The sequence below is a fragment of the Schistocerca americana genome, chromosome 3 (assembly GCF_021461395.2).
Source record: "Schistocerca americana isolate TAMUIC-IGC-003095 chromosome 3, iqSchAmer2.1, whole genome shotgun sequence".
Lineage (NCBI taxonomy): Eukaryota > Metazoa > Arthropoda > Insecta > Orthoptera > Acrididae > Schistocerca > Schistocerca americana.
In genome coordinates, this window is record NC_060121.1 from 572,649,913 (window position 1) to 572,677,252 (window position 27,340).

The 27,340-nt window shown below is 42.6% G+C and overlaps 1 protein-coding gene across 1 annotated transcript in view; it reads right to left on the reverse strand.

The window, feature by feature from the left end:
- The window catches only part of LOC124606230 (acetylcholinesterase-like), a 176,200-nt gene extending 149,391 nt beyond the window's left edge, over positions 1-26,809 (reverse strand). The window contains exons 1-2 of the mRNA XM_047138206.1: positions 26,805-26,809; positions 5,790-5,875 (exon numbers count right to left, since the gene is read on the reverse strand). Coding sequence (XP_046994162.1) covers positions 5,790-5,875; positions 26,805-26,809 — 91 coding nt within the window. The remainder of the gene's footprint in view (positions 1-5,789; positions 5,876-26,804) is intronic.
- Positions 26,810-27,340: the final 531 nt, after the last annotated feature.

Below are 27,340 nucleotides of genomic sequence, written 5' to 3' on the forward strand. Positions count from 1 at the left end.
GAGAAAGTCGTCATAGCCTCGATTACCCACATTTCACACCTTCTTTCGATGTCTCTGCGATAGAGGTCAGTACCGCGACATTTGGCCTTGAAATCACGCAGTTTTATAATGGGTGGCCGAGGGTTACATTTCAGAACACCACCGCTCATTATCATATCAGAAGAGCAACATTTCTTCAATGGAAAGGGCTGCGCTGCGCAAGTTACGGGAAGATCCTCAGACGGTGGTCCTTCCGGCGGATAAGGGGAATGCCATTGTGTTGTTGCCACGTGATATGTATGATCAGAAGATATATAGCTTGCTGAGTGAGACAACGTACAGGAAGCTTGATAAAGACCCAACTCGGAAAGTAGAAAGGAAAACGTCAGAGTTGCTAAACTCCTCTTCTCTGCCGCAAGAAGTTGTGAAAAGATTGAGACCTCACATTTCTGTTCCACCGAGGTTATATGGTCTTCCAAAGATCCATAAGGATAATGTGCCCTTACGCCCCATAGTGAGCAATGTCGGTGCTCCAACATATGATTTATCTAGTCATCTGGCTTCGCTACTGAGACCTTTTGTTGGCAAATGTACGCACCATATTCGCAACTCTGCGGACTTTACCAACAGAGTGAGAACACTACAGCTGAAGGATTCGGACTTGTTAGTAAGTTTCGATGTCGTTTCACTCTTCACGAGGGTCCCTCTTTTGGATTCATTGTCACTTGTCGGCAATAAGTTTACGGCCGATATAACGGCGCTGTTTCACCATGCCCTGTCCTCTACTTACTTTCTATTTAATAATGAATATTTTGAGCAACTTGACGGTGTTGCCATGGGCAGTCCTCTGTCCCCTCTGGTAGCAAACTTTTATATGGAAGACTTTGAGGAGAGGGCTCTCGATTCGGCGATGTTGAAACCAAGTCCTCTGGCGGTCGTCGACGATACCTTTGTAGTGTGGCCTCACGGTGAAGAAGAGCTTTCACGGTTTTTACAACATCTGAATTCCATCAACACAAGCATTCAGTTTACGATGGAAGTTGAAAAGGATGGTTGCCTACCATTTCTGGACGTCATGGTTAAACGCAGGGTGGATGGGTCGTTGGGGCATTCTGTCTATCGAAAATCCACGCATATGGACCTGTACCTGCAGGCGTCAAGCTGTCAACACCTGTCACAAACTATGGGCGTCCTTAAAACGTTGGTGCATAGGGCACATGTTGTGTCTGATAAAGACAGCCTTGCAGACGAATTAGAGCACTTGAAATCAGTATTTCAACATAATGGATATTCTGCACATCAGGTCAGTACTGCTTTAAGGAGAAAAAAACGTGACCACCCACAGGATCAAGAGGAAAAGGAGGTGTTTAGGTCCAGAGCATTTCTCCCATATGTCGGGAACATTTCATCGAAAGTAGGCAGAATTTTAAAGAAACATCGTGTGAAAGCAATCTTCCGGCCACCTACAAAGACTCGTGCTCTTCTGGGCTCAGCCAAGGATGATCGGGGATTACGGAAGGCTGGAATTTATAAAATACCTTGCGAGTGTGGGAAAGCCTACATTGGTCAGACCACACGCACAGTACACGACCGCTGCGTTGAACATGAGCGCCACACTCGCCTTTTACAGCCCAGTAAGTCGGCCATAGCCGAACATTGTATTTCCACAGGACATAGTATGGATTATTCGGCCACGAAAATCTTGGCCCCATCGAGATCTTTCTGGGATTTAGTTGAAGGAATCCGTGGAAATACGTTTAGCGGAAAATCTCATTAACCATGATGGCGGCTTTTTATTGAATAAGGCCTGGGACCCGTTGATTTCTTTAATTTCAACCAAAAGAAAACTTTTTATGGCTTCTTGCATGTCGAGCGACAAGTAATTTTAATTTTAATATTGAAATTTTGCATTTTATTGTTTTGGACACATCTGCGTGCATGTTTCACTCTTTTCACGAATTCGTTTGCGCTCCATAGATTCAGTAATACTGTAGAGGGCCTTGGAATCGACTGGTGGCGCGCATGCTATGATAAGTTGCACACGCGCGCCGGCGGCACTTTTACGTATAAATAGAGCGACTTGCACTAGCAGTCTCCAGTGTCAAACACTCGCCTGAAGATGGCTGTAAGGTTGTCAGCCGAAATATCGTGGAAAGAAATCGATGAGATCCGGCTGCAATCCCGAAATCTTGTGGAATATTCAATGCGCCGGGAAAATTTCAAGAGTCACATAAATAGGCTTTGATGCTTTGGATCACGTTCAGATTTCGTAGTGGTGGTTTCAAGCTGTACATGAGAGCAAAACGTGAGCTCGCGCTGCGGTCAAAAGGTATTTGATCGCATTCAATGGCGATTTCGACCGCAAAATGTGTGGAATCAACGCCCCAAGGGAAGGAGTGATGTCATTGACGCCCTTTGTGCCACCCTCAGTGGCCTTTTCGTGCTTGAGCCGTGGGGTTTCTGATATGTTATCCTCGGCCACCCATAGGAAAATTGCGTTATTTCAACGCTGTATTGCACGTATCTGAACTCAATCGTTCTTTTTTTACTAATGACTTTACTGTATCGTAAAATACTGTTTTTTTGGTATTTGCAGCTGCTTATTCATTCTTATCCATAATAAATCGTACGAACCACTCAATAAATTCCCTAGGTGTTATGTGAAGTTGTTAGTGTATATTTATTTCAATGAGTTCTTTTCTGAATGTTCTACAACGGCCAGTGGCAGCGGGAACTTAGACGAAGAATTCGGTGGAGCGGCATCTTCAGAACTGGTGGCCAGCGCCTTCTCTTTTAGTGCATTACCTGCTTATTGCAAAAGATTTTGACGGTCCTCCAGGCACGTTTGGTTTTAATTGTACACCTTTTGGCCACTGGTGGTCCTTAAATTCAAAATTCATTCCCGGTTTTAGTGAATATAATTCTGTCCTTGTATTTGAATGATGTGTATTTGGTCGCCTGGTACTTCCCCTCCCAGCTCATCCTCACTGCCTTTGTCATATTGTAACTCTGACAGTGATAGAACAGGACTTGGCATGTCAGCTCATCATTCATTGAAAAGCCGACGCTAGATATTTAATGTTGTTAATCGTTCACACTTAGGCTAGTAGCGTTAAATTAATGATTCTTTAGTCAGAACACTCCGGCTACAGCTGAATATCGGCTATATTTCTTTTACCAGGGCATCAGCAGTAGCTTAATATGTACAGGGTGCTAGGAGTATAAGAGCAGATATTGTGATCATTGGTACCTTAGTATTTACCCCCTTCATGTGTTGGTTGTTTTTTTCTCTGCGTCTTCCCGCAAATATATGATGTAATTGACTACCTCATGTTGTCTGCATAGTCGTACACATACCACTAAGAAGACTATGCTTGTCAGTGTAGACCAAACGTTTAGCGTCCACAGTTACACATCTGACCTGCTGGCCAGGATAAAATAATGGTCAATGGTTCGCTCTTGTCAGATGTGCTTGTAGGTAGTCTGCCAACCCCCTATAAAAGTGCTACTCCTTATAACTACAGTTATTGCTCTTCACGTGATGTAAATACTCATGTAATGTTGTTCATTACGATATACTCAGTCCCCAGGATATATATTCTGGGGACTGAGCACGATGTGATGAACAGCATTACACCAGTATTTACATCATTTGAAGACCAGTGACTGTAGTCAAGAGCGCAGGAAACAAACCGCACACACACTCTTCCACCATGTCGCTCATATTATGCACTTTTTCCAACGGTGAGATTTACGAGGGAGTGCGAATAAGTAATGCCTCCTAAATTTTACGTCAAAAATCTTAAATCTATATAAACAAAACAAACGTTATTAACATTCTGCATCGTTATTCTTCATGCCTGGATATTTATTTCTGAACAGTCACCCTGCAGAAGAATACACCCGGCCGGTGTGGCCGAGCGGTTCGAGGCGCTTCTGTCTGGAACCGCGCGACCGCTACGGTCGCAGGTTCGAATCCTGCCTCGGGCATGGATGTGTGTGACGTCCATAGGTTAGTTAGGTTTAAGTAGTTCTAAGTTCTAGGGCACTGATGACCTCAGATGTTGAGTCCCATAGTACTCAGAGCCATTTGAACCATTTTTTGAAGACTACATTTCCCGTAACGTGAGACCTCTGCTTGCACTGCTTCATCACAGTGAATGCGAACTCATAGAAGATGTTTAAGTTTCTGAAACAGACGACAATCATATGGGGCCACGACGGGATTTGTGGAGGATGATCGATGACAGAGATCACAAGGCGTCGGATTGTTGCATATGTCGCACCGTCGCACCGCTAGTGTACGTTGTGGCGTTGCCCTGAAGAAGACCGTGTTCCATATTGTAGTACTGTGTTCCTCACTCACCGACATAGTTACGTTACAGACAGCCATGTTACAGACTACAATTCTTAGCCCTCTGCCGTCAGAGGGCTGCAAATATTTAGACACGAAAATGAAGATGTAGTATGTTAATAATATTAGTTTTATTTAATAATCTTTAAGATTTTCATATAAGAAATTCGGAGGCATTTGTTTTCAGCAGTTTCTCGTATATTGAGCTGCCTGCGATCATAGTTTGAGTGTCTGTTTGTGTCAGCTTTTTGGCTAGGTTTTTTTAGTGAGTTGGTGTTTATATGTGTGTGGTCATTGATAAGTTGCTTGCTTTGTACTATAAGTGTGACGTATTTATTGGGATTATTTATTGTGATGGTTTTCAAGCCTTTATTTAAATATTCCACAGATACGGAGACATTACAGTCACACATGGAACATCTGATGTGTGCTTTATATCTTGTGTTAAAATTCCTGTTTGTCATTCGAACATACGCTGCATTGTAGCTTTGACCTTAAAGTTGACTTATACTTGATATCTGGAATTTCACACTCTTCAGTGTAGAGGTGGTTAAATACGTTCGCATACAATTTAGAGTTTTATTTGCTAGCAGAAGACCTTGTTTCATAATCATGTTCCCAACTCTGTGTGTTTATGTGTGTATAACATTGTCTGGCAAGTTGTTTCGTTTGTGTGGTGTCTCTTTTATTGTTTGTACCTCAAAATCTATGTGGAACGAGTCCGTTAAGGCATCAGTCACGCTTTGCTGCCGGAAATGCTACCGGTGTTGCTCGATTAGTATATCGAACAAATGAACATTTTTGAGAATTTAACACAGTGTAGCTTCGTAAGGACAGTGAAGAAGGATGGAGAGATGTAGATGCATAGCAGATCTGTTCACTGTGGGATGTCTAGATCTCTCATGCAACATGACTGCTACATCCTCCAGTACCCAGAATTTGTACAAATAAAACTTCAGTTAACCGTTTCTTGTAAATGAAAACACCGTCATCCTGTTCCAGTTTATCCTCAGTGTCGACCCACAGGAAATTTATTTACGATAATATAAAATGAAATCAACTGAAAATTAAATCATCAGAAAGCAATCTGCAAACGAAGAGGTTTCTTTCAACCCCAAACAAAAGTTTCAACGTCGCAGTATAAATTTACAAACACAGATATGAACTCAGGCACATCTGTAAGATTATTTCACACGACATTGATTAACAGCATAAGTCGCAGTGGAGTGGAAGTGAAATAAGAATTATTGTCTCAGGTTATTACGTGCCGTCGGGCAAAGCCAGAGACTGCCAAGATAACAGTGTCAGGAATAACACAGCGCTGTACGCCGCTGGTGCAATTGGCAGCTTGAGCACACCTATCACAAGCCTTTGAGGTAATTCATTTGGCCGTTATCAGCTGCTAAGGACCAGTGCGTAACCCGTTATACTCCAGATAAAAGTGAGAAATACTTACAGATGTTCCTCCTCTGAAGACGTTTCCAGCTGAGGACAAAGTTTGCAGCCAAAGCGGATGCAGCCACGACCCAACTGCCGGCACGGCTGCTCTCGAGGTCACCAGCCAGCACACTACGCTTCCCCTCCCCTAACCCCCCCCCCCCCCCCCCCAAAGCCATCCACCACACCTGCAGCTCCGTCCACCACACCGACCTCATCGTCCTGCTTATGTAACCTCTAGGACGACCGCCAAATGTGCTTGTCATAGTTCGTCATTTATATACTGTGAAATAACGACGGTCATTTACTTCTGTGCTTGATGAAAAGCAAGAAAAGAGACTACAAAAATTATATCAAAATTCAAGAGCTATGTAACTTCTAAGCAAGTCTTGAAAATCGACTAAATTACTTTATCTTCACCATAGTTACCTTTGATCAATTTGCTGCAATATCTGTTCATATACAACTTCACAATATTACGAACTTAAATTTAAGGGCACTCTCTTTCTTTGATTAGTCCTTGTAACCGAAATTTACTGCATAAGTGATTAAGGGAACTTACGCAAACGAGTCCCGTCAGTAACACACTCAAGCACCTTAAAAAAGAAAACGTGCATCAAAAGAATGCGCTGTAGCGTTCCGTCTAAAGTGGTTAGACAAAGAGAAGAAGAATGATTAAGGTTTCATGTCCTGTCTGCAGTATGGTCGTGAAAGATAGGGTGAAAAACAAATGAAATGACTCAATGGTCGTCGTGTAAACTGCGAGTCCAGTGTGCTACCCACTACGTTGCCTTGATCGGTAAAAAGATAAAGCAGATAATGTTATAGATGACACAGTTGCTACCGTGAATTAACATATTGTATAATTTTTAATAAGATGGAATGGAGAAAGCTGTGATACACGGTTTGTAATTATTGGCTGCTAACTTTGATAACCCAGAGTCACAGGAGCCACCGTTTTATTTTTACTTTTTGTTGAATTTTATTCTCTGTTATGTGTGTTCTAACTAGTTTGGTGCAGCCTGCCAAAAATTCCTCTCCTGGAGCAGTCTCTTCATCTCAGAATATCTCTTAGTTGTTAGATGTATTCCAAGCTCTGTCTTCCTATCCAGTTTTCATCCTCTTATAACTCACTATAGTGCCACGGAGTCTGTTCCCTTGTGCCTTAACAGGGGTCGTATCATCCGCCCCATAGTCTTGTCAGTGTCTACCATACGATCCTTTCTTCGCCTATCCTGCGAAGAATCTCCTCATTCCTTTTTCTTCTCAGTCCACCTAATTTTGATCATTTTTATGGAGCAGCACATCTCAAACGCTTCTTTCTCTTCTGTTACAGGTTACCACAGTCGATGTTTCAGTACCATACAATACCTTGCTCGCAACGTACGTTTTCGAAATGTCTTCCTCAGATTAAGTCTTATATTTGATACCAGTCTGTTACTCTTGACCATGAATGCCCTCGTTGCCTCTCCTAGTCCGCTCCTTATGTCCTTCTTACTTCGTCGAACATGGGTTATTTCGCTTCCAGTGTAATAGAATTCCATACTTTCCACTGTTTCGTGATCACGAGTTTTGACGTTAAGTTTCTCGCTGATTTTATTTCTAATACATCTCATCACTTTCATCTTTCTCCTGGTTTCTTTATATCCTTATTCTGTAAATATTAGACCTTTTCATTCATCAGGTCCTGTAATTCTCCTTAACTTTTACTGACGACAGTAAAGTCAACAGCGAATCTCGTCACTGACGGATTGAATTTCAATCCCACTCTTGAACCTTCCTTTATTTCCGTCATTGCTTCTTCGGTATGTAGGTTGAGCAATAGGGGTGAAAGACTGCATCCCTGTCTCACATCCTTCTCATTCTGACCACTTGGTTCTTGGTATTACTCGTCTTTCCCCATATTTTACTCCTTTTTTTCCAGAATTTCAAACATTTTGTACCAATTTATGTAGTTGAAAAATTTTTCTTAGTCGACAGACCCAATGACCGTCTGTTGATTTTTCTTCAGTCTTGCTTCGAATGGCAAGCGGAAAGTCAAAATTGCCTCACTAGTGCCTTTCCCTTCCTAAAGTCTAACTGATCGTCATCTAACTGTGGTCACCTACCCAGATCCCGATGGAGTGTCATCTATCCCTTTTGCATTAATTCATGACAAGTCTCCCAGAGCTCTTTTAAATTCTGACGCCGATACTGTATCCCCTAAACCTGCCATATAAATTCGAATTTTTTCCTTTATCACGTCATGAGGCAAGTTCTGTCTCTCATAAAGACTCTCAGTGTACTCATTCCACCTATCCACTCTTTGTCGTTAACACTGGAAGTGCCATCGCATACTTAACGCTACCAACATTGCTTTTCACTTCAGGGAGGCTTCTTTTACTTTTCTGTATGTTGAATTAGTCCTTTCGATGAGCATTCTGTTTCGATAAATTCACATCTGTCCTGTAGCTTTTCGCTATCGTATACAATTCTTCGAAAGCCAGGAAGATAATAGGTGTTTCTGTCAATCGTTCGTAGTCCAGAAGCAACGAGGTGACCATTGAAACTATATGGTGCAATAGAGGAATATTACTAATTTTACTATTAAATTGTGTCTACACAGTACTGCAACCCGTCACTTTAAATTTTACGATAGCTCCACGTCCTCTAATGTCGTTAACTCATAATATGCAATTACATCTTGAAATAATACACACAACAACATAATTAACGGAGGCAGACTAACACCAAACAGTTTCGGAAAAGGTTATTGTCTTGTAAGCAACAACTCCTGGAGGAAAGTTTACCAAAGCAGCAGCGTGCTAACTGGATGACGTCAGTCACTGACAACGGTCTTACAATAGTTTCCGCTGCCTCGAAGTGCTGCTATCCCGTACGCGCGCAAAAGCAGCTGTCGATGGCCCCTGTTGTGGCTGACCTTGACCGGAAGCGTCTCAATTTATCGCGGTGTTGAATCACGTTACGCGGTGGCAGAAGGAGTGTTGCTACAGCTTATGCAACTACACGCTCTTATATGCTCTGTGACGGATGTCTCGAGTTGGTGCTTGAGAAACGTAGAACTCGTAGTGCCGGAAGAGATGACGTCACATCAAAATCGAAAACAGACATCTGCGTCAGTTCTCTGAGTTGGCCATAATTTCAGCACTTGACACTGGTTTCCAGTTATCGTGCAGAGAGTGCTCCAAAGCATTTTTCTTCTGCTTTATTTGCATACCAGCATGCATCCGAAGATAAATGGAGTAATTTTAGAGTGATTTAGGATTTAATTCAACTGAAAATGGCGTAATTTACGTGCGATATCTGGCTCGCATTCGAAGAGAAATGGTACAATTTTAGCGCCATATTTACGATGTGTTGTTGCATATTAGTGCATGATACCTACCTGTTGCTGTGCAATGGCCACTTGAAGCGTGATACTTGTCCTGCCGTCTGCGTTTTCAATGGGCCAAGTTGATAGTGGACATGTAGTGTGGTCCAACTGATCTCTGTTTTATGTCTTTTAAATTACACAATGCATCCAGTACACCGATGGCGAAATTAGACATTTAATCCGATATGTGTGAAAGATGTAGTTCAGGCTGTGGGTAGTTCTTCCATATTTGGAGGTATTTAATGTACCATGACTTGTTACCAGTGATTCAGGTTACCGTGACCATGAACCAGGACATTACAGTTTCTTGACAAGTCCGCCACGGACACTCCCGTATAGCGAGCTGCCAACAGTCATGTTTACAGAAGAGCATCCATAACATCTTGCTTGGACGAACACTCAAGCTCCCTGCGATTGGCCCACTAAATCACTCGAATAGAATTCCGTAGAAATATCTAGGCCGCGCGGGATTAGCCGAGCGGACTAGGCGTTGCAGTCATGGACCGTGCGGCTGGTCCCAGCGGAGGTTCGAGTCCTCCCTCGGGCATGGATGTGTATGTGTGTTTGTACTTAGGATAATACAGGTTAAGTAGTGTGTAAGCTTAGGGACTGATGACTTTACCAGTTAAGTCCCATAAGATTTCACACACATTTGATTTGGATTTTTAGAAATATCTGGGACTATATGGAAAAATTGATGAAGAGTAGTAATCAGCATCTGGGCAGTTTGGTACCTTCAGCAGATCTAATAATTAATGCGTGGGTTCAGCCGCAAACTCATAAAAGATCGAGACGGTGTTACATATGAATGTGACTAATTTTTGGTCCCGTGTGCTTAGTTTTACTACCTACAAGGGGAGGTCGCCAATTGCGAAACTCAGATTCGATTCATACTGCGCATAATAAAAGCTCATGGCCTGAGGTGTAATGTGGCAAATCACCAAGATGCACTTCTCAGTCGTTGTCGACAAAATCGACAGTTAAAAGAAACTGTTGCGGTGAAATACTCTCTACGATTAATAGTTTTCTACAGCATCGTGGTGCAGCGGTAAGCGCTCGGGTTTGTAATCCGATGGTCGCTGTATCGAATCTCGCGCCATACAACCATTTTTTTTACTATTTCTTTTTTGTAATTCAAATGTACACACACACACAGACGCACACAGACACACACACACACACACATATATATATATATATATATATATATATATATATATATATATATATAATTCCCGGCAATCAGTTGCAATAATTATGCATATAATATGTTGTTGAAAGTCGTTTGTCGTGGAAAAACTGGCGACTTCGAACATCATTATGTTGTATTTCACAAATGTTATTAATTGTCTTCATAATGTTTACCACGTATAGTTAACGGAAGACGTAGAAACGATACTCCGAAACGAATACGTATAGTGTAAGTCAAACGTTCGAATTAAAATATAGACCCCATGAACACAAATTTTCTGTGGCAGGTATGAACTATAAACTCCGTTACTCGCTCGTTACACTTGAAGGACAGATGTTGAATGGGCCGAAACGAGCCGCCGCATAACAGCGTAGTTGCCTGCTAACTTCGAAAGAAGGTAGATGCGGTCCCTAGCGCAACTTATAAGATCGTCGAAAATCAGTGGGTACGTAAGAGCTTTGGTACACCCTGTTAAACAAACGGAAAAATGGAGGTGGTACAATTGGAGAGCGATCCGGGCCCTTCGCATGAAAGTGATGTGATCAAAGAAGATTATATAAACATTGAAGTGGCGAAACAACAATTGAAAGGTGCGTTGGTGTATTTTGAAAGCCTCCTTCGTAACAGTAATCGCATTGCAGCAGAACCGTCATCATCAATCAACGAAGAAGCCATGGTAATTGGGGAAGAAATGTTCCAGAATACGCTGCAAATGCTCGCCGAAAAAACCCTCGTTCATGATGAGGAACTGATAGACATTAATGAATTCGACGATAATAATGCCTACGGAGACGTTGAAACGAGTCCCATTGCCAACGAATCATCAGACGAATACGAGCCGGACGAGAAGAAAAAAAAAGGGTACGACTATATTTCTCTGGATTACAAAATTAGAGCTGTCAATCTGGCCAAAGAACATCCAGGCTGGAGTCTCAAAACTCTACAAAGAAAGGGGTGCTCTCGTTTGACAAATACGGGCTATTTATCCGGGTGGGAAGAGCAAATCAAACGTGGCGGTAGCAAATATGATAAATATTGTACCATCGATTCATGGGTGCATGATCGCTTCGTAGAAGCTCGACAAAACTTCCAGCAAGTTACTACCAGAAACCTGCAGTAGTGGGCCTTGGGCACTGCAAGTCGGTTCCCAGATTTCAACTTCAAAGCTTCAAAAACATGGGTCACCGAATTTAAAAAGAAGCATGGGATTCGGCAACGGAAAACAACAAAATTTGTTTCCCGGAAAGAGACGGGTACCCAAGACGAAATTTTGGCCGCAGCGGACACATTTCGGGTCCAGACGCGAGCGTTGATAACTAACTTCCACAAAGATTTCATAATTAATACTGATCAAACAGGTACGTAAACAGCTGTTCACAAATGTCATATGACATGATGATAGAATATGATAATCTGATATATGATAGACAACACAGATTTCGTATATTTCTTATACAAACGATATTTTTATATTTTGTTTGTCAGGGTGCCAGTACCAGCCCACATTCAACAGAACTCTCGCCGAAAAAGGGTCAAGGGCTGTCCTGGTAACCCCACACGACATGAACAAGGTGACGCATTCGTATACGGCACAATATTCAATCACGATGTCTGGACCTGTCTTGCCTCTTGTTTTCGTATGTCTCCTAGAGTCCACAGGTACGTTTGGACCCAGAGTACAGAAGCCAGTCGACGAGTACGCCAAGAAGTATTCCAACGTTGTTATTACACCAGCCGACAGGAGTGGATGAACGGTTCTAGGCGCTACAGTCTGGAACCGCGCTACCGCTACGGTCGCAGGTTCGCATCCTGCCTCGGGCATGGATGTGTGTGATGTCCTTAGGTTAGTTAGGTTTAAGTAGTTGTAAGTTCTAGGGGACTGATGACCTGAGAAGTTAAGTCCCATAGTGCTCAGAGCCATTTGAACCATTTGTTATTACACCCTCCAAATCCGGTAAACTAACAACGGGTTTGTTCATGGACTTCTTGCGTAATTCTTTGCAACCATACGTACAAAAGAAAGAATTTCTCCTTCTGATCGGCTCTTGGGGTGGGCAAACGAACCCGGTGTTATACGATGAGATGTTCCAGGACGATAAGAAGTTACCAACGTGCACTATAAAAGTCATTCCTCCAAAGTGCACTCCTCTCATCCAACTGTGTGACGTGTATTTTTACCGGCAGGTAAAAAATTTGATCAAGTGCCTTCAAAAGTGTGCTTTTTTAATCGAGCGAAACCGTGACATCAACTCCAGAGACGATTGTATACAAATCCAATCCATCGTCCACCACCAATTGTCTTCTCCGATTTTTGCCGATATGATACGATACGCGTGGTATGCATCAAACCTGACGAACGATAGGACAATTTTTCAGAATGTCAATCAGGTGTGTTTCCCAACAGATAATTTAAAAAACAATTGTTCTTGTAAAAATACATCGTTTATCAGATGAGCTCGATGTCGTGCTGTTTTCTACTTTCCATGTTTCTATGATAACTATCACTCTGGTTCGTGCGATACTCCAGCTACTTCTGGTCACTAATTGTTAATTATGTGCGAGTGTATATCGGACTTTTCAATAAATTATATCCACTTGAATATTATTTGTGATATTGTGTTTTATTTCAAGTATTATTTTTCTACGACAAACGACTTTCAACAACTTACTATATGCGTAATTGTTGCAACTGATTGCTGGGAATTATATATACAGGGTGAGTCACCTAACATTACCGCTGGATATATTTCGTAAACCATATCAAATACTGACGAATCGATTCCACAGATCGAACGTGAGGAGAGGGGCTAGTGTAATTGGTTAATACAAACCATACAAAAATGCACGGAAGTATGTTTTTTAACACAAACCTGCGTTTTTTAAATGGAACCCCGTTAGTTTTGTTAGCACATCTGAACATATAAACAAATGCGTAATCAGTGCCGTTTGTTGCATTGTAAAATGTTAATTACATCCGGAGATATAGTAACCTAAGTTGACGCTTGAGTACCACTCCTCCGCTGTTCGATCGTGTGTATCGGAGAGCACCGAATTACGTAGGGATCCAAAGGGAACGGTGATGGCCCGCATCTCGTGGTCGTGCGGTAGCGTTCTCGCTTCCCACGCCCGGGTTCCCGGGTTCGATTCCCGGCGGGGTCAGGGATTTTCTCTGCCTCATGATGGCTGGGTGTTGTGTGCTGTCCTTAGGTTAGTTAGGTTTAGGTAGTTCTAAGTTCTAGGGGACTTATGACCACAGCAGTTGAGTCCCATAGTGCTCAAAGCCATTTGAACCATTTTTGAACGGTGATGGACCTTAGGTACAGAAGAGACTGGAACAGCACATTACGTCCACATGCTAACACCTTTTTATTGGTCTTTTTCACTGACGCACTTGTACATTACCATGAGGGGTGAGGTACACGTACACACGTGGTTTCCGTTTTCAATTACGGAGTGGAATAGAGTGTGTCCCGACATGTCAGGCCAATAGATGTTCAATGTGGTGGCCATCATTTGCTGCAGACAATTGTAATCTCTGGCGTAATGAATGTCGTACACGCCGCAGTAAATCTGGTGTAATGTCGCCGCAGGCTGCCACAATTCGTTGTTTCATATCCTCTGGGGTTGTAGGCACATCACGATACACATTCTCCTTTAACGTACCCCACTGAAAGAAGTCCAGAAGTGTAAGATCAGGAGAACGGGCTGGCCAATTTATGCGTCCTCCACGTCCTATGAAACGCCCGTCGAACATCCTGTCAAGGGTCAGCCTAGTGTTAATTGCGGAATGTGCAGGTGCACCATCATGCTGTACCACATACGTCGACGCGTTTCCAGTGGAACGTTTTCGAGCAACGTTGGCAGATCATTCTGTAGAAACGCAATGTATGTTGCAGCTGTTTGGGCCCCTGCAATGAAGTGAGGACCAATGAGGTGGTCGCCAATGATTCCGCACCATACATTTACAGTCGACGGTCGCTGTCGCTCTACCTGTCTGAGCCAGCGAGGATTGTTCACGGACCAGTAATGCATGTTCCGTAGATTCACTGCCCCGTGGTTTGTGAAACCCGCTTCATCGGTAAACAGGTAGAACTGCAACGCATTCTCTGTTAGTGCCCATTGACAGAATTGCACTCGATGATTAAAGTCATCACCATGTAATTGCTGATGTAGCGACACATGAAACGGGTGAAAGCGGTGACGATGCAGTATGCGCATGACACTACTTTGACTCAGTCCACCGGCTCTCGCAATGTCCCGTGTACTCATGTGTGGGTTCATGGCAACAGCAGCTAACACACCTACTGCACCCGCTTCTCCTGTGACGGCCCTGTTACGGACCCGTTTGCGTGCTACGACCATACCTGTTGCATACAGTTGGCGGTAGATGTTTTGCAATGTGCGGCACTTTGGATGCTCTCTGTCCGAGTACCGTTCTGCATACACCCTGCAGGCTTCAGCTGCATTTCGTCGACACTCGCCATAGATGAGTATCATCTCCACCTTTTCAGAGTTCGAATACACCATGGTCACAGTTCCTACAACACTACACTATCACAGACGTCTGGTACCACGGTGTACTACAGTTGGTCTGCGTGCGGAAACGAATGCAGAATAAGAATAGCAGCAAGCGCTACATGCGGACACTGCGACAGCTAGACCAAACCACAACAGTGCACTGCAGCCACACTCGTAAACACGGTCGTCATCGTAAACATGTCCCTGCAGATGCTGCTCGCCGACCGTGGCCCGTGTTTGTTACAACACGCAACTGAACGTCGGAGGTTTCAAGCGTCAACTTTAGGTTACAATATCTTCCGATGTAATTAACATTTTACAATGCAACACACGGCACTGATTACATATTTGTTTATATGTCCAGATGTGCTAACAAAACTAACGAGGTTCCATTTAAAAAAAGTGTAGGTTTGTGTTAAAAAACATACTTCCGTGCTTTTTTGTATGGTTTGTATTAACCAATTACACTAGCCCCTCTCCTCACGTTCGGTCTGTGGAATCGCTTCGTCAGTATTTGATGTGGTTTACGAAACATATCCAGCGGTAACGTTAGGTGACTCACCCTATATATATATATATATATATATATATATATATATATATATATATATATATATATATGTAGGGTGTCCCAGCTATCTTGTCCACCCAAAATATCTCTGGAACAATAACAGCTATTGGAGAACGACTTTCACCGGTATCAATGTAGGGCTGGGGCCCATGAATGTACATATTTGGAAACATTCTAAAACGAAAGTGTATGTGTTTTTTAACACAACCTTATGATTTTTTAAAATAGACCTCCTATATTTTTTCTTCAGCAATCCATAACATGACAAAGCACATACACAGTGGCGTTGATTGCATCGGAATATTCCCATTACATCCCGAGATATTAAGACGCGAAGTTGACGCTTGAAACACCTGACATGCGCTGCTAGCGCACGTCCTGAGGCTCAGGCGTGAACCCCATGCTGCCCGTAATCGCGATGTGATTGACATTCGTAATCACACTTCCATACTTATCAAGAGGTCCGAAACGAATAATACGGTCTGCTGCCATCCTGCTGCGTCAACTTCGCGTCTCAATATCTCGGGATGTATTGGGAATATTGCGATGCAATCAACGCCAATGTGTATATGCTTAGTCATGCTATGGACTGCAGAAGAAAAAATATAGGAGGTCCATTTAAAAAAACATAAGTTTGTGTTAAAAAACACATATGCTTTCGTTTTAGAATGTTTCCAAATATGTACATTCATGGGCCCTAGCCCTACATTGATACCGGTGAAAGTCGTTTTCCAATAGCTGTTATTGTTCCAGACATATTTTGGGTGGACAAGATAGCTGGGACACCCTGTGTATATATATATATATATATATATATATATATATATATATATATATATATATATGTGTGTGTGTGTGTGTGTACATTTGAATTACAAAAATCAAATAATAAAAAAAGTTGCATGGCGCGAGATTCGATACGGCGACCTTCGGATTTCGAACCCGAGCGCTTACCGCCGTGCCACGACACTGTAGAAAATTATTAATCGTAGAGAGTATTTCACCGCAACGGTTTCTTTTAACTGTCGAATTTCTCGACAACGGCTGAGAAGTGCATCGTGGTGCTTTGCCACATTACACCTCTGGCCATGAGCTTTTATTATGCGCAGTGTGAATCGAATCTGAATTTCACAATTGGCGGCCTCCCCTTGCTAGTGAAAAATAGGTAGTTACAAAATGAATTATAGTTCATTGCTTTCCCCCCCAACCATCTCACACCGGATAGAGCGGAAGTGGTCGGAAATGCCAGAATTTAATTTATCCTAGGAAAAAACTGTTTGAATTAGTATGGTCCACGTTCCTAAAATGTTAGACTATCTGCATGTACGTTGGATCAGGATGGATTAGTAGTACAATGCTCTCCCTGGGACTCAACGAGAAATTATTGTCGCTTGTGAGAAAACGTGACTGAGCACTTTCTTTGTAGTACATTGTTTGATTATCTTCTCCGAAAAGATGTGAGAAGGAAACAGGAATTAGGAATGCACAGTCTATGGAAAGGATCGGTCCTGTTGTTTGAAGAGCATGTCGTCAGTGCTCCAGCAGGGCTTATGGTTGCCCTAGTCGTAGGATACACGTACTAGTGAGCGACCTGCCTGTTTCTCTTCTTCAACGGCTTGTGATGTGTAAAACTAATTACAAAGATAACAGTACCTTTATTATTACCAAGTACAGGTGCCCATATTGGAAATACCGTTACCTGCACATACGTCAATGTAGACTTTCTCGGAGTTTACTACTGATGGAAAGCTTTTCGTTCTCCAGCCAAGTGGCAGTGTTAAAATAGTAAATCGCTTGTGACGGTGTCAGGGCACGAGCAGAAAGGGATTTAGTGATCCTAACGATAATTCACAGAACATAAGTTCCCTCAGCAGTTGTTTGCAGTGGTTGCCGACGAGACGAAATTTATTTCCCCATAATTGCAGTGGAGCAGCGTTTCTCAGAATTTCAGTGTTCGGAGCCCAATTTGCAGTCATAACTCTCATGCCCTAGCTAAAGCTATAAAGATATAAACTTTAAATATTGCCAATAATTACTAAATTTATTGACGTTTCGCAATATCTATCCACTACAATGTCAAAACCAAACTCCATGGCTCTCTATTGCTCTCTCTCTCTCTCTCTCTCTCTCTCTCTCTCTCTCTTTCTTTCTTACAGGTAGCAGGCAAATGTTTGCCCGAAAGTCTCTCAGCTGGCGAACACTTCACAGCAAGTGACAAAATTAAAAAACAGCTTATTAGTAAATAGTCCTTTTAATTTTAGGAAAGGTGGATAGATGAGTTTTATGCACCGAAGAGCATTTCCTATACTATTACCATTTTCAATATTCTACCTTTGCAAAACCGAATTTCATGCGTTCGTTACTTTGAAGACGAAGTATAACTCTAAGCTGAAGGTAGAGAAACAACTTAGGGCGTCTAATATTCTTCGAAATGCTTTTCTCTACAACCCAGAGCGAATAGACGCCCTAACAACCACAAAACTTTGTTTTAATTTAGTAGTAGAAAGTTATTTATCCAATGCGTTATGCAGTATGTTTATAAGCGAAGTATATCAGTGTAAATATGAATTTTAACTTTTATTTTGTCAGAATGTGTTTTGCTTTACTTTTCTTTCAATTAATTGATCAGTTTTTCCAATCTTTTTTTATATTTTGTTTGACTTATTCTCTGTTTTACCAAAATCAGTTTGAAGGATTTTACGCAACGGGAACTAAGAAACACGGAACATATTGTTTATCTTTGTCACATTTTCATTTATTTAAAACAATGAAATGAAAAAGATTTACAGTTCAGCAAACAAGGATTTCAAGAATATTAAATATTTAAAGTCCACTGTGTGATGTATGTGCTTGCTTTTGAGAACAAAGTTCCTCAAGACGTGATACAACAGAAGAAATGGCCACTCGAAGCTTTGCTTGTATTTAGCTTTGAACAGGATTTCGACTACATAGCTGTCAAAGTCGGAAAGCCAGTCTCGCACAAGTATGCTGTTGTAAAAGTAATCAAAATAGTCATTGCGTTTTAGCTCAGCTTTGGGGATTCTTACGAAACAACAACACAGAAACTTCATTATATTTACTTTTCGATGAAGTATCACAAGTGAGGTCAGTAAATCGTTGTTCTTTTATATTCAGATGTAATGGTACAGGAGCATTTATGAATTGATTTTTAATCCAGTTAAATCTATCAAAATAATCGCTGAAATACTTACCGAAATGCCGGCCGCGGTGGCCATGCGGTTCTAGGCGCTGTAGTCCGGAACCGCGCGACTGCTACGGTCGCCATTTCGAATGCTGCCTCGGACATGGATGTTTGTGATGTCCTTAGGTTAGTTAGGTTTAAGTAGTTCTAAGTTCTAGGGGACTGATGACCTCCGATGTTAAGTCCCATAGTGCTCAGAACCATTTTTGAACTTACCGAAATGAACCTTCAGTGCTGCAAGACGATGAAGAATGCACGGTTTTACCGCCATTGGAAGTATCGGACTCTCCCTGTCCTGTAACACAGACACTATAGAAGGGAACATACACTAAGTGATCAAATGTATCCGGACACCTGGCTGAAAATGACTTACAAGTTCGTGGCGCCCTCCATCGGTAATGCTGGAATTGAATATGTTGTTGGTCCACCCTTATCGGTGATGACAGCTTCCACTCTCGCAGGCACACGTTCAGTCAGGTGCTGGAAGGTTTCTTGTGGAATGGCAGCCCATTCTTCACGGGGTGCTGCACTGAGGAAGAGTATCGGTGTCGGTGGGTGAGGCCTGGCACGAAGTCAGCGTCCCAAAACATCCCAAACCTATTCTATAGGATTCAGGTCAGGACTATGTGCAGCGCAGTTCATTACAGGGATGTTACTGTCGTGTAACCACTCCCCCACAGGCCTTGCATTTTGAACAGGTGCTCAATCATGTTGAAAGATGTAATCGCCATCCCCGTATTGCTCTTCAACAGTGGGAAGCAAAATAGTGCTTAAAACATCAATGTAGGCCTCTGCTGTAATAGTGCCACGCATAACAAAAAATGGTTCAAATGGCTCTGAGCACTATGGGACTTAACATCTATGGTCATCAGTCCCCTAGAACTTAGAACTACTTAAACCTAACTAACCTAAGGACATCACACAACACCCAGTCATCACGAGGCAGAGAAAATCCCTGACCCCGCCAGGAATGGAACCCGGGACCCGGGCGCAGGAAGCGAGAACGCTACCGCACGACCACGAGCTGCGGACACGCATAACAACAAAGGGTGCTAGCCCCCTCCATGAAAAAAACGACCGCACCATAACGCCATCGCCTCCGAATTTTACTGTTCGCACTACACACGCTGGCACATGACATTCACCGGCATTCGCCATACTCACATCCTGCCATCGGATCGCCACATTGTGTACCGTAATTCATCACTACACATTAAGTTTTTACTCTGTTAAATAGTCCTAAGTTTACGCTCCTTATGCTAAGCGAGGCGTCGTTTGGCATTTACCGCAGTGGTGTGTGGCTTATGAGCAGCTGCTCGACCATGAAATCCAAGTTTCCTCACCTCCCGCCTAACTGTCATAGTACTTGCAGTGGATCCTGATGCTGTTTGGAATTCCTGTGTGATGGTTTGGATAGATATCTGCCTATTACGCATTACGACCCTCTTCAACTATCGGCGGCCTCTGTCAGTCAACAGACTAGGTCGGCCTGTTCGCTTTTGTCCTGTACGTGTCCCTTCCCCTTTCCACTTCACAATAACATCGGAAATAGCGGACCTAAGATTGCTTATGAGCGAGGAATCTCACGTACAGACGTATGACACAAGTGACTTCGATCACCTGACCCCGTTCGAAGTCCGTGATATCCGCGGAGCGCACCATTCTCCTCTCACGACGTCTAATGACTACTCAGATCGCTGATGTGGAGTATTTGGCAGTAGGTGGCTGCACATTGCACCTAATATGAAAAACGCATTTTTGGGGGGTGTTCGGATAAATTTGATCGCATAGTGTACGTAGCATGGGGCTTTCGATTCGGTTTGTAAACGCCTTCACTATTTTCTTCCGAGAACGTACAAATGCTTCCTTATCTTGAAGATCAGAGTTAAGAATATTTACTTTCCCAAAAATAACAATGAAGTAAGTCTTTTCATTAGGAAATCACCGTTTCTGAAGCAGTCTGCCAGAAATTGACTTTCCTCCTCCTTAAAAACACACTGCTGGCCATTAAAATTGCTATATAACGAAGATGATGTGCTACAGACGCGAAATTTAACCGAGGGGTAGAAGATGCTGTGATGTGCAAATGATTAGCTTTTCAGAGCATTCACACAAGGTTGGCGCCGGCGGAGACACCTACAACGTGCTGACATGAACGAAGTTTACAACAGATTTCTCATACACAAACAGCAGTTGACAGGCGTTGCCTGGTGAAACGTTGTTGTCATGCTTCGTGTAAGGAAGAGAAATGCGTACCATCAGGTTTCCCACTTTGATTAAGGTCGGATTGTAGCCTATCGCGATTGCGGTTTATCGTATCGCGACATTGGCTTGGTTCAAATGGCTCTGAGCACTACGCGACTTAACTTCTGAGGTCATCAGTCGCCTAGAACTCTGAACTAATTAAACCTAACTAACCTTAGGACGTCACACACATCCATACCTGAGGCAGGATTCGAACCTGCGACCGTAGTGGTCGCCCGGTTCCAGACTGTAGCGCCTAGAACCACACGGCCACTCCGGCCGGCATGGCGACATTGCTGCTCGCGTTGGTCGAGATCCAACAACTGTTAGCAGAATATGGAATCGGTGGGTTCAGGAGGGTCATACGGAACGCCGTGCTGGATCCCAACGGCCTCGTACCACTAGCAGTCGAGATGACAGGCATCTTATCCGCATGGCTGTAATGGATCGTGCAGCCACGTCTCGATCCCTGAGTCAACAGATGGGGACGTTTGCAAGACAACAACCATCTCCACGAACAGTTCGACGACGTTTGCAGCAGCATGGGCTATCAGCACAGAGACCATGGCTGTGGGTACCTTTGACGCTGCATCACAGACAGGAGCGCCTGCGATTGTGTACTTAACGACGAACCTGGGTCCACGAATGGCAAAACGTAATTTTTTCGGATGAATCCAGGTTCTGTTTACGACATCACGATTGTCGCATCCGTGTTTGGTGACATCGCGGTGAACGCACGTTGGAAGCGTGAATTCGTCATCGCCATACTGGCGTATCACCCGGCGTGATGACATGGGGTGCCATTAGTTACACGTCTCAGTGACCTCTTTTTCGCGTTGTCGGCACTTTGGACAGTGGACGCTACATTTTAGATGTGTTACGACCCGTGGCTCTACCCTTCATTCGATCCCTGCGAAACACTACATTTCAGCAGGATAATGCACGACCGCATGTTGCAGGTCCTGTATGTGCCTTTCTGGATACAGAAAATGTTAGACTGCTGCCCTGGCCAGCACATTCTCCTGATCTCTAACCAACTGAAAACGTCTGGTCGATGGTGGCCGAGCAACTGGCTCATCACAATACGCCAGTCACTACTCTCGAGGAACTGTGGTATCGTGTTGAAGCTGTATGGGTAGCTGTACCTGTACACGCCATCCAAGCTCTGTTTGACTCGTGCCCAGGCATCTCAAGGCCGTTATTTCGGCCAGAGGTGGCTGTTCTGGGTACTGATTTCTCAGGTTCTATGTACCCAAACTGCGTGAAAATGTAATCACATGTCAGTTCTAGTATAATATATTTGACCAATGAATACCCGTTCATCATCTGCATTTCTTCTTGGCATAGCAGTTTTAATGGCCATAAGTGTAAAAAAAAAAATAAAAAAAGAAAGAAAGAAAAGAAAAAAAACTGAATACCGCATTTCTCAGTTGTAACATTCTTTTTAGTTCTTTACACCTTGAAAGCAGTCGATCAAATGAAGAGTAGCTCATTGTCTTCAACAACCATTTCTTCACGTAGTAGTTGAAAACCATTTAATTTATAGATTTCGTCCTAATAGTATTAAGTTCCCTATAACCGTTTGCAGCACTTCATAAAGATGTGGGCTACGTACTCTAGCGACCAGAACCACCCGATGTATCGTGCAGTGAGCGCATGATGCATCAGGAGGTAAATTTTTAACTTTCGCTCGCAATCCACTGTGAATCCCAGACACTGTGCGATCTCCATTTGTGCAAACTCCAATTCACCGACACTGTGATATCCCGTTTTGATTAGAAAAGGTGTATATCATTCATTATCTAAAAGCGTAACAATCGTCATGTTACCAAAACTCATCTGGATAGATGATAAACAATAATTTCCTGAAAAAATTCTGTTTGTTTTGCTGTTAATTTGGGGTATGTGGTTTCAAGATGTTTCTTAACTTGTTACGCTTTATGTTATCAACAGCTAAAATGGTTACACAAATACCCAGTGCGGACATTCACCATCGCTGTTTGTAGTTTTCTTGAAGCCTAGCAATAAATGTTTCTCGTATTCTCGTTTTCGCTTTTGGAGTACCTCCCTTCCACCACTTAATGGACAACCCTTGTCTTCATGCCTGTCACTAACCAAGCTCAGCTTCTTATTGCTGTCGAATCTTCCTTGTTAAATGGCTGGCTCTGAGCACTATGGGACTCAACTGCTGTGGTCATCAGTCCCCTAGAACTTAGAACTACTTAAACCTAACTAACCTAAGGACAGCACACAACACCCAGCCATCACGAGGCAGAGAAAATCCCTGACCCCGCCGGGAATCGAACCCGGGAACCCGGGCGTGGGAAGCGAGAACGCTACCGCACGACCACGAGATGTGGGCCCTTGTTAAATGTAAAAGACTGTAGGGAGGTGTCGAGATTCAGGAGCCAAAGCTTGCAATGTGCGCGACAGTTAAGAATGCAGTCACAGTGCAGGCAACAACAGACCATTCCGCAGAAGGCCGCTATGATTTTTTTAAAAAAAGTGATAAAAATATAACCGCAGTTTCGATGTCGTCTACCGCGTCTGGCGTAACACCGACCTACAGCGAAATTCAATTCATATCAAGGGCGTCTTTTTTGTGTCCAAGAAATGATAAACGTAACTGTGTGTCACAAAGAAATTATTATGTAACTATTTGCCTCTCCACCAGTAGCTACCATGTGAGCTGTTAGTTACGTAACAACCTGACGATACTCCTATATCTTCAGTGGAAATGTTGAACGGGAAGTGAGACTGCATATTAACATCCTTGGTGGAAATTTGATTTCCAGTGATTTGTGGTTGGCAGATATATTGATAATATTGTATTTTTGATGTGCATCTCGTTTACTTGACTCTGTTATTGCCATTTCAAAAAAAGTATATACCTCTAACTTTACAAAAATGATCAGAATATTGTAATAGGCTTATAAACTGACTTTTTATTACACGATGATACAAAACTGAACGTTAAAATGTGCCAAACGTTTGGTGAAGCCACTTTACACCAAATATTATTATGAACTGAACTGACTGCAAGAGGAGACGGTATTAAGCCATAACAAGGTTTTCACAAGTCACGCCTTACGTCAACGGAACAAAAGAAGCTCGGTCGCTTTTTAGCGCGCAAATGCTGCCGACAGTCCATTGGTGTCGCCACGTGCTGCTTCCTGGCCGTCGCCTTCAACACAGATTCCGCCCGCCCTCCCCAGACCTAACCGACGACACTTTACACCACTGCGGCGCTTTGAGGCAGTACGTAGAGGGAAAGAACAGTGACTATATATTTTGTAGGGCTCATTTATATCCAATGGTAGTTCTTCAGTGCGATTCGTTTTCATATTGGAGTTTCTTGTACAGTCACAATATCTGAGCGGCATCTGTCTTGTTTTATTTTGTGTTTTTTAAATCTCACCAGTCTTCATTATGCACTTGAATGATGAAAAGGCAGTGGTTTTCAGTAACCGTTCGGTACAGTACTAGAGAGTCAGTCACAAAGTTATAGTCCGTTTAAAATTTTTTGATACTTGACGTCTGTTACATGCTATTGCAGCTTTGTCACACCGGCTGGCCGCTACGGCTTCGTTATGGATGACACAGAAACATGGACGATTACTTCACAAACGCTGTCAATGTGTAACACGAAGCAAAGTTAGAATTAGCCCCTGTGAGGTAAGTCGGAAATAGGAGATTCTCTGTCGACAGCTGTTTTTGAGTGACTGTTGACAAAACTGTGGCAGACGACACGTCTTGTAACCCGAAATTTAAACTCATATCCCATGCTAACCATAACATTGTGATGCGCAATGCGTCCGAGAAATCGGTTGTCAACAGTCAGTGGAAGAACTGAAGTGATGATTACTTTGTTCTCCGCAATTAAAGCCAACCCCTACAAGCAAACTCAAGGCAGAAGATATCCATTTCAGCTCTAAAAGCAAACTGCAGTCTCTCATTATCTTTGGTTACCTGAAACAATCCTCACTGACTACACGAGTTGCAGCGTTGCCCACTGGTGAAGAGTCCGCGTTGATACTTGGCTGCTGATTGTAGGCGACAAAGGTAGGCTCCAAACGACAAAAAGCAGGAAGAAAATAAAGAGCAAATATAAATACATGGATGAAAATGAAGCAGCAAATAAACTGAAGTAAAAAACTTATATTTAAACCAATTAACTCAATAATAATAATAATAATCAAATTCTTACGCTTACATTTAGAAATAGAAAAGAATTTCGCCTCATTTGACAAGATTTGAACCTATGATCTCCTGCGTGTCAGGTTTATGCACCAACCATTGCGGTAATGAACAAGACTCTGTTACATTCAATATTTAGATTGCGGTGCCTTGATCGCAACAATGAAATGCAGCCTTCGAAAAATGGTCTTACGTAGTGTAAGCCAATCTCTGTGATTATGATAGCTGTATATGCGGTGCTCAATCGCGTGTTGTATAGAGATATCCAGTGGTGTTTGGTTAGTGCTGTGTATGAAACGTGTGTATTTCAATACCATCGTAGTGTGTTTTGTTATTTTTGGTGTGCTTATCATGTGTGATGAAATACGAAATAAAAGTGCCAGACCCATTATTCTAGATCCAAATAAATCAACAAATAATATTGGACGTTGAATCCGAAGTAAACTGTCCAATTGTTGTGGCATTTTGGCAACGGCAAACGGTTCGGACGTCACGTTGAGCGCTCTGATTCGAGGAAATTATCTCCAAAGTGTCAAGTGTCAACTATCAAGTAATTTTAACCGGACTCTGGACACCTGACGGTCTCACCCACTCCCTGCAGTCCACCAGTGCTAAGTGCTAGATTTGCCCACCTCATTGCTTTGTTACCGTATGTATACTGCTAAGAGGTGGCAGGTCAGCATCAAATAAATGTTCTGTGTTACCACACGACATCGTGCGTTCACATGTGGTTTCAGTCTTCTGTGGAATGGTGTACTGACGTGCGTTTGGTTGTGAGAGAAATGTGGGATCAAGGGCATATGTGTGGTGCTACACCAGTCAGTGTGGGTAAAGAGCGAAAAGACATTCGAAAACAGCCTAACGAACCCACTGAAGATTTTTTACTGATCTGGCTCACAGTGAAAACGCTAAAAATACTAACAACTGACCGCAGGTTCATGAAATGACAACAAAACTTACTTGTATTCACAAATCGGCTGTATTTCATATTAACAGTTCAGTAACATTGGCAGAGTCTCTTGATGGGAGTACTTGTTTTGATTCTCCAAGAAAGTACCTGAGTAATTCTAATTAAAATCAACAGCTGTATTGTAATACAACTTCGTTTGTTCAAAACATGCTACCGGTTTCGACGCTAAAAGCGTCATCTTCGGGCTATGGAATATGGAAACTTAGATAGCATGATATAAGAGCGTCGAAACTGGTAGCACGTTTCGAGAAAACAAAGTTGGATTACAAAGCAGCTGTTGACTTTAATTACTATTATTGAAATACTACATGCCCAGTCTCTGTCCCACGGCCCTCGATGGATTACGAGTGACTTATCTTTACCAGGTTTTGGGCCATACCTATGCCTTCATCAGAAACAAAATGAAACTAATAGCAACGACTACAAACTGATACACGTCTAAATCGCATCTACAAGCCACAAACCCAAACAGAGACAGGTTGGCTTTTACATCCAGGTTTGAATGATATAATTAAGTACTACTACCGCTATGTAGATAAGGCCATTTCATCGTATAACTGACGGGGTTAAAGCCGAAGTGGTGTAAGTCACGTTTTTAAAATTATTGACTTAAGCGCTGAAATACTATTTTGAAATATAGATCTGTTAAATGGAAGAATGGTGTAACTCAAAGTTTTGTTCTTACCCCCATAGACGGCGTTAGCAGTTTCACTTGTGAATGAAACGGCAGCTTTGTTTACAGGCATTGCGTTGCACGTCTGACTTACGCCATTATTCCTCTAAGTGCTTCTAAGGCGTGATTTCGTACTGTGTAGTTTACGTGTTTTGGTGAAGATGGATCCTCAATTTGATGAAGACACAAGTAGTGAACTCAGTACATTGCAAAATGCAGGATCTAGTGATGATTATGATCCTTCAGAGAATGAAATGTTTGGTTCTTCAGGTAAGTTTAACTCATGTAGTCTATCATTTGGCCAATTACGTTAGTAACACATTATCATGTCTTTGAAGTTTAACAATGACTAGCCTACTAACGTAATTTCACTGAAAATAATAGCAAACGTGGTGCGTGAGCTAAACGATGTTGCATAATTTCTGCAAAACAATTCGTAAAAATAATAACAGTCCTGATACACAACCTCAAAACGTCGTAGCATAACATTCGGAAAATAATTATGCGTGTTTGTTTGGTTGCGGAGGAAGAAGTGGAAATAACACAACATGAATTACCAAATCGAAGTAGAAAGAGGCAAAAAAGGGGGAGTACGAAGCAGGAAAGAAAGAAAAAAAGATATTTGGGTCA